General features: G+C 35.1%; 2 protein-coding genes across 2 annotated transcripts; one reads left to right on the top strand and one right to left on the bottom strand.

The window, feature by feature from the left end:
• Window positions 1–340: 340 nt before the first annotated feature.
• Window positions 341–3,535, top strand: LOC143552524 (disease resistance protein RPM1-like). The gene has a single exon (XM_077042721.1). The coding sequence runs from the start codon at window positions 341–343 to the stop codon at window positions 3,077–3,079; it is 2,739 nt and encodes a 912-aa protein (XP_076898836.1). The 3' UTR covers window positions 3,080–3,535.
• A 10,629-nt stretch (window positions 3,536–14,164) lies between these two features.
• Window positions 14,165–15,308, bottom strand: LOC143552557 (F-box protein At5g49610-like). Its single transcript, XM_077042743.1, has 2 exons — window positions 15,007–15,308; window positions 14,165–14,936 (listed from the first exon to the last, which is right to left on the bottom strand). Exons 1-2 carry the CDS (start codon window positions 15,306–15,308, stop codon window positions 14,165–14,167), a joined length of 1,074 nt encoding a protein of 357 aa, XP_076898858.1.
• Between the last annotated feature and the right edge of the window lie 2,793 nt (window positions 15,309–18,101).

The raw sequence follows: 18,101 nt of genomic DNA, 5'->3' as shown, positions 1-18,101 counted from the left end.
ATTCATGTCATAATCATATAGTTAATTTAATTTGTTTCTTCTACATTTCCTGCTCATTTCACCTTATCCTAATGACATATGATATTTGAGTACATAATAATATGTCAATGCGAAAATAATAATAATAATAGTAATAATAATAATAGTAATAATATCTTTCTTACAAGTGTGGTGCAATATTGACAGATTCAAAGTCAAAAAGTCTACCAATAACCAAGTCAACTTGGTTTGTTTCTTTCCCTTGAGCTTCCACTACACTTACTAGTAATTCTTGTTTTCACATATGTACATACATACATCTAGATCGGTGCTATCTCACACACACCGCTAGCACGTAAAAATGGCAGATGGTGCTGTGAATTTCTTACTGGAAAAGGTGACAACAATTCTGATGCAAGAAGCATCATTACTGGGAGATTCACAAAGCGATGTTGAAGCAATAAAACTGGAGTTAGAAATCATGAGATCCTACATAAGGGACGCCGAAAGAAAAAGCCTGAAGAGTGAATTGGTGGAAACATGGGTAAGACAAGTGAGAGAAGTAGTCAACAAAATTGAAGATGTGTTAGATGAGTATGTTTACTATAAAGATATGGAAGTAGATAGAAGGGGGTTCAAGAACATGTTTCAAGACATGATCAAGGTTCCAATGCATATGACCCGAAGGCGTAAAATGTCTTTGAAACTTCAAAAGCTTAAAGTAAAAGTTCAAGAGGTTTGTGAAATAAGAAAAAGATACACCTTTGATCATCAAACGCAAGAGGAGAGCAAAGGTGCTAGAAATGCTTCTATTGACTGGTGGCAACGTCAAGAAGAGCTTTCAATGTTTGTTGATGAGGATGAAATAGTGGGAATGGGTGATAATAAAGAAAAACTCATGGAGTGGTTGATCGATGATCCTAGACTAATGGTTATATCGATTGTGGGTATGGGTGGGTTAGGCAAGACAACCCTGGTTACCAAAGTGTTCAATGACCAAATGATTCAACGGTGCTTTGATTGTTGGGCATGGGTGTCTGTCTCTCAAACTAACGGGGTTGAGGAGTTGCTAAGATTCATGATCAAGAAATTATTGGGGGCAAAACCTAGTGATTTGGGAGTGATGACTTACAGAGAGTTAGTGGAGATGCTTATTGACTATCTTCACAAGAAAAGGTATGTTATTATCCTAGATGACGTTTGGAATATACTTCTTTGGAGTAGAATAAGAGGCGCGTTTCCTGAAAACGGTCTTGGAAGTCGAGTTATATTCACAACTAGAAATGATAACATAGCGAAATCAGTAGGACCCGGAAGGCATATTCTTCACTTGCAGCCTCTTGGAGAGGGTGATTCATGGGCTCTCTTCTGTAGAAAGGCTTTTTGGAGTGATTCTGGTCATATATGTCCGGTTGAGCTACAAGAGTTAGCTCAGACGATTACTAGGAAATGTGAAGGATTGCCACTTGCTATAGTGGCACTTGGAGGACTGGTGTGCTCAAGAAACCAAACCGTGGTTGAGTGGAAGAGAATATATGATAGCATTAACTGGGAATTGAGCAACAATCCTGTCCTCAAGAGTGTTAAAGGGATATTATCATTGAGCTTCAATGATCTTCCGTTCTACCTAAAACATTGTTTCTTGTATTGTTGTGTTTTTCGTGATGGATATCCAATTAAGAGGAAAAAGCTTATACGACTGTGGGTTGCAGAGGGGTTTATCTTGGAAAGAAAAGCTGTAACAGTGGAGGAAGTAGCAGAAGAATACCTTATGGAACTTAGTCTTCGAAGCATGATTCAAGTCACTGAGACTAATGATTCAGGAAGGCTGAAGACATTCCGGGTCCACGATGTGATGCGAGAACTCGCAATGGCAACATCTAAAAATGACAACTTTTGTTCAACATATGAGGAGACAGAGGCCAGAACTGAAAGTAAAGTACAACGACTTTCGTTTTATAACAGAGGTGAAATTGTTCGTTTAAGCAGTTCGTTGTCACGCCATCTCCGCGCATTCTTTGTCTTTCAAATAGAGACAAATACATCTTTTCCCATAAATGCGATCATGTCTAGCTTTAAGTTTTTAAAGGTCCTGGATCTGGAGGCAGTGTCTATTGGAGCAATCCCAAATTCTGTCGTTGACTTACTTAACTTGAGGTATTTGAACCTTCGAGGAACCAACATCCACGAGCTTCCACAGTCGATCCAAAGGCTAAGAAATCTGCAAACAATCGATGTCCGAAACACACACCTACACAAGTTACCAAGTGGAATATCAATTATACCAAGACTACGCCACTTGCTTATAGGTCGCTGTAAAGCTTCCACAATTCATTCCGGCTTGCAGGTACCTACACAAATAACACAAATACAAAGTTTACAAACTTTAGCAACGATTGAATCTGAGGAAGGAATAATCCACAAAGTTGGAAACTTGACAGAGCTTAAAAGATTGGATATAGCCAAACTGAAAGCAAGTGACGGGCCAAAACTGTGCAGTTCAGTCAAAAACATGAGGCAACTTAGGCGTCTAAGGATCGCCGCAAGTACAGAAACCGAAGAACTTGTGCTTGAAAGATTATCTCACCCACCTTTGTACCTCCAGAAGCTGGCACTAGTTGGAAAGTTGAGTAGGCTGCCTCCATGGCTTGAGTCTTTATCAAACTTAAGTCATCTATACTTATGTTTCTCAAATTTAGGCGAAGATATCGATATGCTTTCGCTGATCCAGATATTACCCATTTTAGCCTATTTAGAACTCAAGAATGCTTGCAAATGCAGGTTCTTGCACTTCAGAGCAGGTGGCTTTCCGAAACTCAACAAAATGTTGTTACTGGATCTTACGGGGCTCGTTTCTTTGAGATTTGAGAACTGTACGTTGCCGTGTATCAAAGAATTGAATCTGGTACGATGTCTAGAGATGAGATCAACGTTACAAGGCATCCAACACCTTGCAAGTCTTCAGAAGTTACACTTGGAAGAAATGCCGGCAGAATTGGTTGAAAAGTTGCGAGGTGATGAGCTTACAAATGTTCACATAAACGCAATCAGCATATTGTATCTAACTAGCCAAGGTCAAGTAATCGAAACACTTTTTTAGCTGTGAATTTGTGCAATATTAGATCAAACTGTTATGGCCTAGTGAAGTTTTACTTGGATATGGAGGGCTACGTTGAGGAAAACAAAATTATTTTAGGTTGAGTATATATTGTTTTCTAGGAGCATAATCGTTCTTTCCCACCCAAGGGATATGTCGGTTAAATGAGGTATACACATATATGTTAAATATAGTTTGTGGTTAATTAACATTCTTGATTCAATATACAAGAACTTTTATTCTCTGCAATTGTTCTAGATGATTGTCGGTTGATGTTTTCATGGGCGGACCGAAAGCTAAAGTAGGGTTGGCAGCCGCCCACCATAGAAAAATAATTATAGTGTTATACATACGTGAAAATTCTGAGCGGGTCATGAATTTTGGAATCCTTCTCCTTAAACTTGTGAAACCATTGAGAAAAAGGAGAAGAAGCGTGGAGAAGATAGGAAAGTCTAAATACGCCATTGAAGGAGCTTCTTATTTTGCTTCATATTGAGGGTTTTTTTTGCAGAAGTAATGGTGTTTGAGAAATTTTTTTCACAATTAAACATGGAGTTGAAAAGTTTTCAAAAGTATTGCAATATCCATTAGTAACGGCAACTTGAATAAACCATATAGGGTAGGTCAAGGAATCTGAGACTCAAATTATTGGAATGTATAAGTTGTTCTTGTTTTTGTCAAGTTGTCATTAGTATTGGAAATTTACGCAATGTTGCTATTAGCAATGGAAACTTATGACAAGTTGCCGTTAAAAAGGAAAAATTTTGACAAGCTGCCGCTAATAATGACAATTTCTGCCAAGTTGGCATTACTAACGGCCAACTCTTAAAAAATTATCAATTTTTGCTTTTAGCCACGGGTGGTTGAAAATGAATGGGTGGGTTAAACATTTATGTTAAGAAAATAAATACATGCATATAATAAATTGTTTAAAGATTCAACAAATAAGATGCATGCATTTCTTTGACCAATTTTAAATTTCATCTAACAATCAATAAGTAGAAGGGGGAGGCAATATTTTAATAACTCATCATAGTACTTACTTCATGACTTTTCTATCATAAATTTATTAAAAAGTCTTGTTTTGCAAATTTTTCGTTACTAATGGGGATTCGCAACACTGGTGAGCCCTTAAACAACGATTAGTTGTTTCTTAGCGGAGAACACAAGGTGGATTTTATTTTCTCCGATCCTTCATAAATAGAAGATGGCAGGTAATTATGAGTCTAAAGAGGTACCGAGAAGCTTGGGCGTTTCATTCGTGAAAATCCCATTCCATGAGTTCTATAATTGTTCAAGGGTTGTGTGGGTTAATATTTGGTCATTAAAGGTTAATCCTTTGCAACTCAACTAATCATTATTGGTAGTTTATGTATAGTACAAAGATTATTTTTACTAAAATATCAATGACAATTCACTTAGTAATTTAAAGGATTGTCTAATCTCTAAAATGAGTTAACTTATCTTTATCAAAAACCATTTTCTTATATAAAACGATGATTTATTAAAAGGGATCAAGAGTTACCTCTTTCTTTAATTATCATGGAATAACATGACTAATGATATTATCCTCACATATAATCACCATAATGTCACATGTTTAGTAATCAATCATTAAACCAAGTTAAGAGGAATTTTAACCAAGATAATACATTTGAATCTTTGATCTTTTTTCTATCTAAAAATAAAAAAATTTAAAAAAATATTGTCTTTTAGTTTATGTTTCTTTAAACTCATTCACCAAAACCAAAACCCAAACCAAAACAAAACCAATATCTACTCCTGGTTAAAATAAATACAACGATTTAGTAGTAAAAATCTATAAGTGTGTCAGTGGATCGATACTTTGTTCTTACATATACTTTACTACATATACGATATGTGCGCTTGTCTATCTGTGTGTAGTTTAGTGAAGATAATTATAATTTTTATAAATTTACAACTCTATATTGTGTGAACAAGCCTTTGAAAAAATTAACACATTTTTCTATACCTATATCGAACGCATCAAGTTTGGCGCTGTTTCCGAGGACACATGGTGAATTTTTACAAACAATCTATGTATTTATTAAACCGTGTTTATAATGTATATACTTTAAAACTTATTAAAATGACCAAAACGTATTCTTCTTTCTTCTTTATTTTTCATTTTTAGCTTTAGTTTTAAGTTCTTAATCTTTATATATATCTATATATATTACAACATCTTTTTAATATTTTACCGTCATACAATTTGTATTGAAGCAAATACAATTTTTGTTAGTAATAATATTTTGAAAATCAAGCAACAATTTACTGCGTAAGGCTGGTTTCAAAAAGTTTTAAGGTTAGTATGTTTTTGTCATTTTCCATTAATATGAAATGAAAAAAATCATTTTGTTATATTTTAATTTTCGGTTTTATATGTTGCTTGATTATACAATTGTTAATTGTAATATATAAAATCAAGTAAAAATTTCTTACACAGAATATTAATGACGTCATATTTATCATGATCAATCAATTTCAAATTCTAAAAATTATAAGGATGACTATATCATCAAAGTTCAGGTAATCTGGTTTTTTGGATAATCATGTTTTTGGGATAAACATGAGCACATGATCTCAAATCTAACTATTGATATAACTGTCTACCATAAAATCCTAGGTGTCGCTCTCAGGTTGTTCCCCCCATTCTCTAGAGGCACCAGATTGTTTGATTTCTAAATGAAGGCTCATTATGCATTTGACCCGAATTCGCGGGTATGGGTCTCACCAAACCCGGATAGTCTTTAAATGAGTTATAGCATCTCATAAATTTGTGAAACTCTTTCATAATCAAACAATAATTTCCGCGGTCATGAGGCTCACCAAACCCGGATAATCCTTAAACGGGTTATAACATCTTATTTATTTGTGAAATAACCCCTTAATCATCAAAGAATAATTTCCGCGGGTTATGGGTCTTACCAAACCCTAATTGCCCCCAAATGGGTTATAGATCTCATTTATTGATAAACGCTTTCATCATCAAACCCTAATTTAATTTTATCTACTTTACATGTTCACCGTTGTCGGTCTATCATCTCCATCGCCGGTTAACTTCTAATACTACCCACCATCGTCAACTACATCAACGTCCCCTCTTTCATTAGACAAATATTTGTGTTCATGTTTGTTCATTTAAAAAAATCAACATGCTCGTGTTCGTTTATGTTTGTTCGTTAAAAATTTAAAACATGAAAAAATATAATAACAAATTAATATATATGTATTAAATTAAAACAAAACTACGTTAAAAAATATAATAAATCATCATAAAATAGCAAAACGATTAAAAAAAACTTTAAATAAACCCCCGTAAAACGGGAGGATCAAACTAGTGACATTATATATATATTAATTGATTAAAAGTATGATATTATATATGTATGAATATTTTTTGTTAGTTTCATGGATATATTATCATTTATCTAGGGTTGTATGTACTTGAAGAATCTTATTTATCACACGAACAATTATACGTAGCTATATCAAGAGTTATAAGCATACGTATATGTTACCGTATCAAGAGTTACAAGCAGACATGGACTAAAGATTTTGATTTGTGATATACAATGTATACCAACCAATACAATCACAAATGTAGTGTACAAGGACTATTTTACTTATTTGTAACATATCTGTGTAATCTTAATTATGTAATTTCTGTAATTTTAATTAAATTGTAACTATATAAAATATATGGTCATTTTTTTAACTATATTTTACTTAATTGACTTCCATATTTTGTTTTTCTTTTTCAGGTTTTAGGTACTGATGATTTTGTTTGAAGTTGCAAATTTTGACTATCATGTTTGTGTAGCAACGTTAACATCTAATTAGTTGTAATGACTTTTATATATTATAAACTTAAGTTTGTGTAATTATTAGCTGTTTATGTATACTATCTTATTATCTATATCTCCAATATAGATAAATATTATATCTTTTGGGTTATAAATTTGATGATATATTATGGTTGTTATATATATATATATATATATATATATATATATATATATATATAATGATATTGTATGGTAGTTTTAGATACATTTTGTTACATATCTAATGTCAACCTGTGTGTAACACGGGTACTATCCTAGTTTCTTAATATACTAGCAAAGCCGGTACATGTGTAACCGAAGATTGAACACGCCTAACTGGAACCGGAATGCACGACATTGGGTTAAGCGCTTACCAATATTAGGTTATGCGCAATAGGTGGTGCTGGACACGCGTTTATCGACCCCAGCGCATGTAAACAATGGAATATGTGTAGCCGGTGGCGAAATCAAGATGCAAAGCTAAAATATACAGTAATTTGAAATAAATTATTTTTAAAACCAACTCGTTTTGCCCCAAAACCCGTTCTGACCCCAAAACCCGTTCTGACCCGACACTGTTTTAATATGAAACATATTCTAACTTGACCCTTTCGACTCAATCCCGTACCAAACCAAACCAAATTAACCCTATTTTTGTATTGCCTCTTTCCGACCCTAATCTAGTTTTACACATGACCCGAGCTCGACCGAATGGACTTGTTGCTGATTCTAAATGGTAATCACGTTATATGTTAACTTTTTTAAAATAAAAAAAAATATAACAATATCGTATTCAATTTAAAGAGAATAAAATACTCGTTTTTATTGTGTAAATAATTTTAGCGTATGAAAGGTGCCTATCCACAATATGACAGAAGGATGAATAAAAAGATGAATCTGTCGATGATTAATGTTATGTAAGGAGTGTATAGAGCCTGTATCAACAAAGGTCTTCTTCATGTGTATAGAGCCCGTATCAACAAAGGTATTAATTCATGGTCATCAGGCCAACACAATCATGAAAAAATGAGTCTGCTTTCCAAAATTATGGCATAAGGATAAACCTATCAATGTGAAGAGAATTGATTGAAGTCAGAGCAAATAAATTCCACCAAATTTTCTCATTTTATTTTATCTAAGGGCCTGTTTGTTTAGTTCTTAATGAGTCTCTTAATGGTTCAGGTCTGACCCGGTCAGACATAAGAGTGTTTGTTTTGTTAAAAGGTCATGTCTTAATGGCTGAATGGCCTCTTAACCATTCAGTTAAAATACATCGCTGAATGAAAATAAGACCCTGATTACCCTTCCCTCTTCTTCCTTATCCCTGCTATTAGTCTCATACCACCGTCTGCTGATATCATCGTTCCATCTCCTGCAAAAATCATCATCTTGCCTACCACCGACCACCGGTCACACATCCCACCCACCATTTCCGCACACCTTCGCAACCGTTGGTAACCGCCGTGCACAACCAAACAACCTATTTGTTGTAATTGATGGCAGGGGCAATCACCGCTGCACCACCTTCACAATCGTCGGTAACCACCTTCTCTTTCTGTTTTGATTTCATAGATTTGAAGTTTGATTTTTATTATAAATGTTTTAGGTCTTAATTTGTGTTCATGTATGTTAAAGCTAGGTGTTAGCATTATTGATTTGAATTAGGTTTATATAGTAGGTTCAGGAATCAGATCGAAAACATTTGTTTGATTATATGCTTCCCTAAACTCATAGAGAAGCTTGAAGTCTTGGTTGTACATGTGGGATTGAGCTTGTTGCTAAAAGTTATGGTTTGTTTGGTTGTAAGTTTGTTTTTTTGGTTTTGATGTAATTTGGATTTGGTTGATTATAATGAAAGTTTGTTTTAAGATGTATTTTGGTTGGCTATAATGAAAGTTTTGTCATTCGATACAGTTATTAAGAGCTTTGATTAAATAGATGCATTTCATTCAGCACGAAATAGTTCAAAGGAGTAAAATAGTCATTCTGTAAGTCATTCAGAGGTCCAACCAAACAACACTTATTGGTTCAGCACTTATTGGCTCAGAGTCTCTTAATCATTCAGACCTCTTACTGGTTCAGCACTTAATGACTCAGCAATTGCCAAACAACCCTAAGTGGATTGATTGAACATTACAATATTGGAAGTTCACATGTATTTTAGTAAATATATATACACATAATATTATAACTTTGGCCTGTGAGAGAAGATTATGGCTTACACTCTTGAGCCAAAAGACCATGAAACTGTGAACACATTGAAGAAAATCACATTAATTAACAGTACCAGAATGTAAATTACCTATAGAGAAGCCGAGTGAAAAGATCGTCATAGATGATCTGTCTAACTTGCCCTTTGCTTAAAGATCCAAACCTTGAATTATGTAACTTAAAGGTGGTAATACGGGCCAAAACAGGTTGGTTAGATGATCTGTCTAACTTGCCCTTTGCTTAAAGATCCAAACCTTGAATTATGTAACTTAAAGGTGGTAATACGGGCCAAAACAAGTTGGTTAGGTTAATTTTTAGATACAGCTAATGTGCTCAAAAATTTTACAAATAATATCAACTATCAAGGATCACATGTCCAAACAAAAGACTAAAAATGGCAATCATGTCACTGCTTCTTTGTATATATGTATTACAATATCTCTTTAATAAAATATTAAAGAGATATTGTAATACATATAAGGCTAGTCACGTGGTTCCTAAAGTAGGGGGCACATCGTAAGGCTGGTTTCACAGAGTTGCGAAAACCCCTCATTCACAACAGTGGAAGGATAACAGGTCAGGGTTCCATGGGTCCATAATAATCTCCTGGGCTTTCTCAAATGAACAACCATCTTTTTGATTGATTTTTTTTTCTCCATAGAGAGAAAGACGGTCTTAAAGGTTTTAAGTTTTCTCGTTTAAACGTGTGTGAGAATGTTAAAATCAAAGTCTTGTCCTAAAAGCATATTTGCTTCTTTGTATATTAGTTAAAACGAAAAAACATATATTAACCGTAAAAGAAGCAAAAACTATTTTACTTGGTGACTGGTGAGTGATGGATATTAGAAACCTATAAACAAATTACAAATGTCAAAATTGAAATTACCACATTGTTTTATTCATGGATTTTATTTTTTCCAGCTGACACAAGTTTCAGCATGTTCATGCATAAGTTGGAGCCCCGCACGAATCATACAGATTATCACTTAATTTTCTTTACGAAAATTTGTCGGTATGGATGAATTATCCATTTTTTTAAAGTTGAGTTTTTTTAGTTTTTTTTTATATGAGAAGGAGAGATATTTGTGCTATCAAACTTTAAAGAATGTTTTTAAAAGTTCACTTTTTAATTAAGAGAAAATGATTGTTTTCGTCCATGTGGTTGCAGGGCCGAGTCACACTGAGTCCCCGAAATTTTTTTTGAACTGGCTGAATCCCTGTGGTACCAAAAGTGACCCAAACGAGTTCTTCCATTATCTTTCTGTTAACAACATTGTTAAAATGAGGGGTAATATAGTCTTTTCAACCTACAACCCAAAATTAATACATATTTAAAATGAAAAAAAGATACATTTTACATCAGGTGACATTCACCATCTAAAATGAATTCCGACGACTCTTCAATTTCTGGCGACATATCTAGCAAAGGCATAACCGCTCATGAAAGTTTAGAACCGGTAATCCTCGTTCCTTCAATCGGTGGTCACTTTTTAACCAGAACAAAACCCGCCTTGGTGGTGGTTGTCGGTCCAGATCTGGACCGGAAATCCAACCGCCGTATGGTGGCGAGAGCGAACGGACTTCTGTGACAGCAAACCGAGTATGGTGGCAACCTACGTAGCGGCGGAGACGGCTAGGGTTCCGCCTTGCTCGCCGGATCAGAAGACGGTTTTTAGGAAAGACGCAGCAATGACGATGCTAGGGTTCCGCCCATAACCAGGTTTCGGGGTGTAACTTCGTTTCTCAGGTGGTATATGGTGAGGTTCCATGCTCAGATGACGGGAGAGGAGGTGAAGGAACCCTAACTTCTTTGAGTTTATCAATTTTTCCATGTTATTTTCATTGATGGAGGTGGAAGATGAGTTGGAAGTGGCTTGTGGGTGGTGGTGATGGTACTGGTAATGGGACTATGGTTGATGGTGAGAGAAGATGAGCTGATCATGTACTCAAACTTATTATTTTAATTATTTTGGTAATTTAAATATATATTATTTTTGTGTTATCTGTTGAAATGACAATATTACCCCTCATTTTAGCAGTGTTGTTAACAAAAAGATAACGAAAGGATTCGCTAGGGTCATTTTTGGTACCATAGGGATTCAAACAGTTCAAAAAAAAATTCGGGGACTCAGTATGAGTATGACTCCGCCCAGCAATTACAGGGACGAAAACAGCCATTTTCTCTTTAATTAATTATGTACCCCAACAGCTCTTTTAATGATCACATTTGACTGACTTCGCACGCCCCACGACTGTATGTTCATGCTCTTGCCAAAAAACGCTTGGGAAACACCCTTAATAAATATTATGTATATGCATAATATATCCCTCCGATTCAAAGAATATACTATATGATATAAATTTCATTCAAAAACGAGTCGGGTGAGATATAATACAATATGGTTTTTGAATATAACTTTTGATTCTACCTTTGTATTCGAGTAACATTTCACCCCTAACCACCACTCATCCGCTATACATAAGTTTTTTAAAATTCTGAATATACCCTTGCATACACTCCGGAAACGAGCCAATGATTTGATCGGCAGTCTTGACAAGATGTCGTAAATAACGTCTGTTGGAGGAAACTCATCAGCCATTATGATTGAAGCCAGGGTTTGATGAATGATCTACGGCGGTGGTGATATTTATAAATATCGAATTAGGGTTCACGTAAACAAAAAAGTTATCAAACTTGCACCTCCAAGTCGTCATACTATACACTTAGAAACTTTCCAACTTAGATCAATTTTGGTAAACAATTAAACATTAAATAGGTCATTGTAATCTAGGATGGTAAGTTGTGAATGCATTTCTTAATATACTAGCAAAGCCAGTACATGTGTAACCGAAGATTGAACATGCCTAACTGGCACCGGAATGCACGACATTGGGTTAAGCGCTTACCAATATTGGGTTATGTGCAATACGTGGTGTTGGACACGCGTATATCGACCCCAGCGCATGTAAACAATGGAATCCGTGTAGCCGGTGGCGAACATCAAGATGCAAAGATGAAATATACAGTAATTTCAAAGAAATTATTTTTTAAACCAACTCGTTTTGGCCTCAAAACCTGTTCTGACCCGACACTATTTTAATATGAAACATGCTCTAACCTGACCCTTTTGACTCAATCCGGTACAAAACCGAACCAAATTAACCCTATTTTTTGTATTGACTCATTCCGAACCTAATCTAGTTTTACACATGACCCGAGCTCGACCGAATAGACAGACTTGTTGCTGATTCTAAATGGTAATCACGTTATATGTTAACTTTTTTAAAATAAAAAAATATAACAATATCGTATTCAATTTAAAGAGAATAAAATACTCGTTTTTGTTGTGTAAATAGTTTTAGCGTATGAAATGTGCCTATCCACAATATGACAGAAGGATGAATAAAAAGATGAATCTGTTGATGATTAATGTTATGTAAGGAGTGTATAGAGCCTGTATCAACAAAGGTCTTCATGTGTATAGAGCCTATATCAACAAAGGTATAATTCATGGTCATCACACAATCATGTGGTTCGAGCGAAGGTTCGGGTCACGTGGTTCCTAAAGTAAGGGGCACAGCGTAAGGCTGGTTTCACAGAGCTGCGAAAACCCCTCGCTCACGACAGTGGAAGGATAACAGGTCGGGGCTACATGGGTCCATAATAATCTCCTGGGCTGTCTCAAAGGAACAACCATTTTTTTGATAGATTTTATTTTCTCCATAGAGAGAAAGACGGTCTTAAAGGTTTTAAGTTTTCTCGTTTAAACGCGTGTGAGAATTTTAAAATAAAAGTCTTGTCCTAAAAGCATATTTGCTTCTTTGTATATTAGTTACGACGACAATTAATATTTATACTGTAAAAAAAGCAAAAACTGTTTTATCTGATGACTGGTAAGTGTTGATATTAGAAACCTAGAAACAAATTACAGATTTAAAAGTCAAAATTGAAATTCCTATTCGCGGCACCACACTGTTTTATTCATTGATTTTATTTTTTCCACAGCATGTTCGTGTATAAGTTGGAGCCCCACACGAATTGAACAGATTATCGCTTCATCTTCCTTAAGTAAATTTATTGATACGGATGAATTATCCATTTCTTTTATAAAAGTAGAGTTTTTTTAGTTTTCTGATATGAGAAAGAGAGCTGTTTGTGCTATCAAACTTAATGTTTATAAAAGTTCATTTTTTAATTAATTATATGCACCCCAACGGCTCTTTTAACAGTCTCATTTGACTAACTCCGCGCGCCCCACGCCGTTTTTACGTTCACACTCGTGCTTGAAAACGCTTGGGAAACGCCCTTAATAAAATTATGTATATGCATATATAATATATGCCTCTTATTCCAAGAATAGGATACATATTTGATATAGATTTCATTCAAAAGCGAGTCAGGTGAGATATAATGCAATATTTATATGGTTTTTGAATATAACTTATGATTCTACCTTTGGATTCGAGTGACATTTCACCCCTAACCACCACTCATCCGCTATACATAAGTTTTTTTAAATTCTGAATATACCGTTGCGACATGTTTACTTTTGTCTATGTATGAATATAAATCCTATTCAAAACCAAACAAACGCAATGCACAACCAAAACCTGCTAGTGTGAAAACAAAATTATAGAGAACTTAAAATCGACTTCTTTTGTTTATATGCAACCTCTGGATGAACTTTTATATTCAGTTTTGGATCGAATCACATGTTCAAATTGTGGACCGGACCATATAAATTCAAGGCCAATTGATTTTGGATTGATTTTAACATTGCACGCCAATTTAACACTTTTAAACAAATTAGGTTAATTGTTACATTGATAGGCAAATTGGGTTACTTGGACAAGGATACTCAAAACTAATGAGTTTTCTGTAAAGAGTTGCCATGTTAATAAAACAAGAAACTGCAAGAAAGAAAGAAGACTCAAATTCTGTTCCTTACCAACAATTAATTATCAGTAATTACCAAACATGAATTAATAACAATGGCTTGATATATATTTTGTTATTAATCGAATATTGTTAAGTTCTTGGGTTAATACCACGGATCGAAAAGAAGCTGCTTCGGTGCATTCGGATAGCTGCCTCACATCGACCATCCAGCTCAACTTCTTTCAGGTCATCAGTTTTTAGGGTGTAAACAAACAACCGTTTCTTCCCTCCATTGGAGGTCAGCAATATGTCCCCGTCATCGTTCCAGCAACCACAAACCACCACATCTATATACCTCAGCATATCTTGATCAAACCGACAATGCAACACCCATTCTTCCCGCTTCAATACCCAAAGCTCGATACCAATGCCATCATACTTATACGCAAATCCAACTTCACCGTTTAGGTCAACCAATTGACCATATTGACCATATAGACCATATAGACCTATTTCAGGAGCAAAATTTGTTAACCCGAATTCCTCCTTCTTGACATCAAACCACACTATTTTTCTTTCATCATAATAACTATTATCATTATGACAAGCCAACCAATGCAAACGTCCGTGAGCAAATACACATTCACCCCTAATGGGATAAGCTGGATTTTGAGCCACCTCTCGCCACCAGTACATACCCGAGTCATGAATGATGCATAGTTGTGGATTAATGCCTGGAGGTGATTCTTTGTGAAGAATACACACCGTTGTTACCCTGTTGGTGGAATCATTAAAGGCTATCCCTGCTGCTTGTAGTTGACCTTGACAGTCCCGAAAAGGAGGACGGTGATCGATGGGAGGCAAATAATGACGTCGTTTAGTAAGAGGATTGATAAGTGTAAGCAAGGTGCGATACGAGTGGCTTTTATCATAACAGACTAGGGTTAGTTAGTCCATTGCATGAACCTAGAACCAGAGGTTGGGAAGAGTACAAGCTGCTATAAGGAACATCCAAAAAGTGGTATTTTTTCACACTCATAGTGCCACCTTGGGTTACACCTAAAAAACTGATTTTGCATAGTGTACTGTTATCAATGTTGGAAAGAGCAGGTCGAACCAGTTGGAACATGATTGGCGTGGGTTCTTCTTTGACACGATGAATGGTTTGGAGGTAAGGATCGTTGATGCATTTGAGCCATGACTTGCATACACTCCGGAAACGAGCCAATGATTTGATCGGCAGTCTTGACAAGATGACGTAAATAACGTCTGTTGGAGGAAACTCATCAGCCATTATGATTGAAGCCAGGGTTTGATGAATGATCTACGGCGGTGGTGATATTTATAAATATCGAATTAGGGTTCACGTAAACAAAAAAGTTATCAAACTTGCACCTCCAAGTCGTCATACTATACACTTAGAAACTTTCCCAACTTAGATTAATTTTGGTAAACAATTAAACATTAAATAGGTCATTGTAATCTAGGATGGTAAGTTGTGAATGCATTTCTTAATATACTAGCAAAGCCAGTACATGTGTAACCGAAGATTGAACATGCCTAACTGGCACCGGAATGCACGACATTGGGTTAAGCGCTTACCAATATTGGGTTATGTGCAATACGTGGTGTTGGACACGCGTATATCGACCCCAGCGCATGTAAACAATGGAATCCGTGTAGCCGGTGGCGAACATCAAGATGCAAAGATGAAATATACAGTAATTTCAAAGAAATTATTTTTTAAACCAACTCGTTTTGGCCCCAAAACCCGTTCTGACCAGACACTGTTTTAATATGAAACATATTCCCAAAACCCGTTCTGACCTGACACTGTTTTAATATGAAACATATTCTAACTTGACCCTTTCGACTCGATCCCGTACCAAACCTAACCAAATTAACCCTATTTTTGTATTGACTCGTTCCGACCCTAATCTAGTTTTACACATGACCCGATCGAGCTCGACCGAATAGAGTTGTTGCTGATTCTAAATGGTAATCACATTATATGTTAACTTTTTTAAAATAAAAAAAATATAACAATATCGTATTCAATTTAAAGAGAATAAAATACTCGTTTTTATTGTGTAAATAATTTTAGCGTATGAAATGTGCCTATCCACAATATGACAGAATGGATGAATAAAAAGATGAATATGCCGATGATTAATGCTATGTAAGAAGTGTACAGAGCCTGTATCAACAAAGGTCTTCATGTGTATAGAGCCTGTATCATCAAAGATATTAATATCATGGTCATCAATCCAACACAGTCATGAAAAAATGAGTCTGCTTTCCAAAATTATGGCATAAGGATACACCTATCAATGTGAAAAGGATTGATTGAAGCCAGAATCAAATAAATTCCACCAAATTTTCTCATTTTATTTTATCTAAGTGGATTGATTGAACATTATAATATTGGAAGCTAGTTCACATGTATTTTAGTAAATATATATACACATAATTTTATAACTTTGGCCTGTGAGAAAAGATTATGGCTTACACTCTCGAGCCAAAAGACCCTTTTCATGGATAATTCTTTCTGTGAACACATTGAAGAAAATCACATTAATTAACAATACCAGAATGTAAATTACCTATAGAGAAGCCGAGTGAAAAGATCATCATAGATGATCTGTCTAACTTGCCCTTTGCTTACAATTGGGTTTCAAATCGTTGTGTCAAATCCAACTTTCTGTTGCTGGCGATAGAGGAAGTTCGACAAGCTCATCTGCGAGAGAGATGGCTATATATACACTACTACAAAACATATAGTTTAGAAGTGGTCACCAAATTTGTTTTAAAGCGGTTTTCCTTAAAACCGCTTCAAATCTTGCACCCGCACATGTTAGAAGTGGGGTTGCTTTCAAAACCGCATCAAATCCTCCTTCCCTGTGTGAATTTGAAATACCCCTCCAAGTTACAGTAACAGCTATCACCTTCTCAAATCAACTTCCATTATTACTCTCATCCAAGTTTTCTTAAAAGCTTTCAATCCAAGTTTTCTTAAAAGCTTTCAATACACACATATATGAGGTATGAAAAACTTTGATTTTTATCTTATCTAGCGTATAGTGTTTTTATTTATCTTTTAAGTTGTTTCAAGTGTTTGTATATATGTATATTATATGTGTGTGTATACATATATATTAGGTGTGTGTGCGGAGGGGTGAAGTTAATTATATGCTAAAACTTATCCCAAAAATAAAAAAAATTGCTTCAAACAGAGGTAAAAATCCATAAGAAGCGTTTAAAAACCGCTTCTAACATCACTTTTCACCGCTTCAAAAAGACATGTTTTGTAGTAGTGATATCTTGAGATAGGCACCACAATATTGTTTATTCATTAACTTTTTTAAGCCAGTTTTGGCACGTTGACGTATAAGGTTGAGCCCCGCACGAGCCACACAAATGATCACTTCATCTTCCCCGGATGAATTTGAGGATGTATATGGATGAACTATCCATTTTTTTTAAACTTCGATCGTTTATTAGTTTTTTTATAAAAGAATGACATATGTGTTGTGTTATATTTAAAGAATGATTTTAACATTGAAAATAAAATTATAGAGAAGTTACACACTTGCACTTGGTGGATGAACCTTTAACTTTGGTTTTACAATCCAACCACGTAATTAAGTGTTGAATATATGGAGTATGGACCAAACCATATAAATTCAAAGATTTTGGATCGATTTTAACATTGAACACCAAACTTATGGTATAAAACAAATTAAATTAATTGTTCATGCATATTGAACGGCAAGTTGGGTTATTTGACAATCTAGCTTATACTCGAAACTAATGCATTAATAAAAATTAAAGAGTTTCCGGTGAAGGCCGCCGTGTTACCAAACGCTAACTAAAAACAACGACTTTAATCAAATTTAAAAGCACTTGTGTTTAATACCAGGGATTGAAAAGAAGCTGCTTCGGTGCGTTCGGATATCTGCCTTACATCCATCGCCCAGCTCAACTTCTTTCAAGTCATCAGTTTTTAGGGTGTAAACAAACAACCGTTTTCCTCCATAGGCGGTCAACAATATGTCCCCATCATTGTTCCAGCAACCACATACCTCCA

The sequence above is a fragment of the Bidens hawaiensis genome, unplaced genomic scaffold, assembly GCF_021521415.1.
Source record: "Bidens hawaiensis isolate Kalapana, Puna unplaced genomic scaffold, B.hawaiensis_p1.1 tig00016943_1, whole genome shotgun sequence".
Taxonomy (NCBI): Eukaryota; Viridiplantae; Streptophyta; class Magnoliopsida; order Asterales; family Asteraceae; genus Bidens; species Bidens hawaiensis.
Note: the sequence above shows the minus strand (reverse complement) of the source record. Positions and strands in the feature narration are given on the sequence as shown.

Bases quoted from the DNA above. Each gene is read 5' to 3' on its own strand.
- LOC143552557 (XM_077042743.1), bottom strand. From the start codon at position 15,308: ATGGCTGATGAGTTTCCTCCAACAGACGTTATTTACGTCATCTTGTCA. The intron at 14,937-15,006 runs GTACTCTTCCCA...TTATGATAAAAG, and splicing joins GATGTTCCTTATAGCAGCTT to CCACTCGTATCGCACCTTGC.
- LOC143552524 (XM_077042721.1), top strand. From the start codon at position 341: ATGGCAGATGGTGCTGTGAATTTCTTACTGGAAAAGGTGACAACAATT.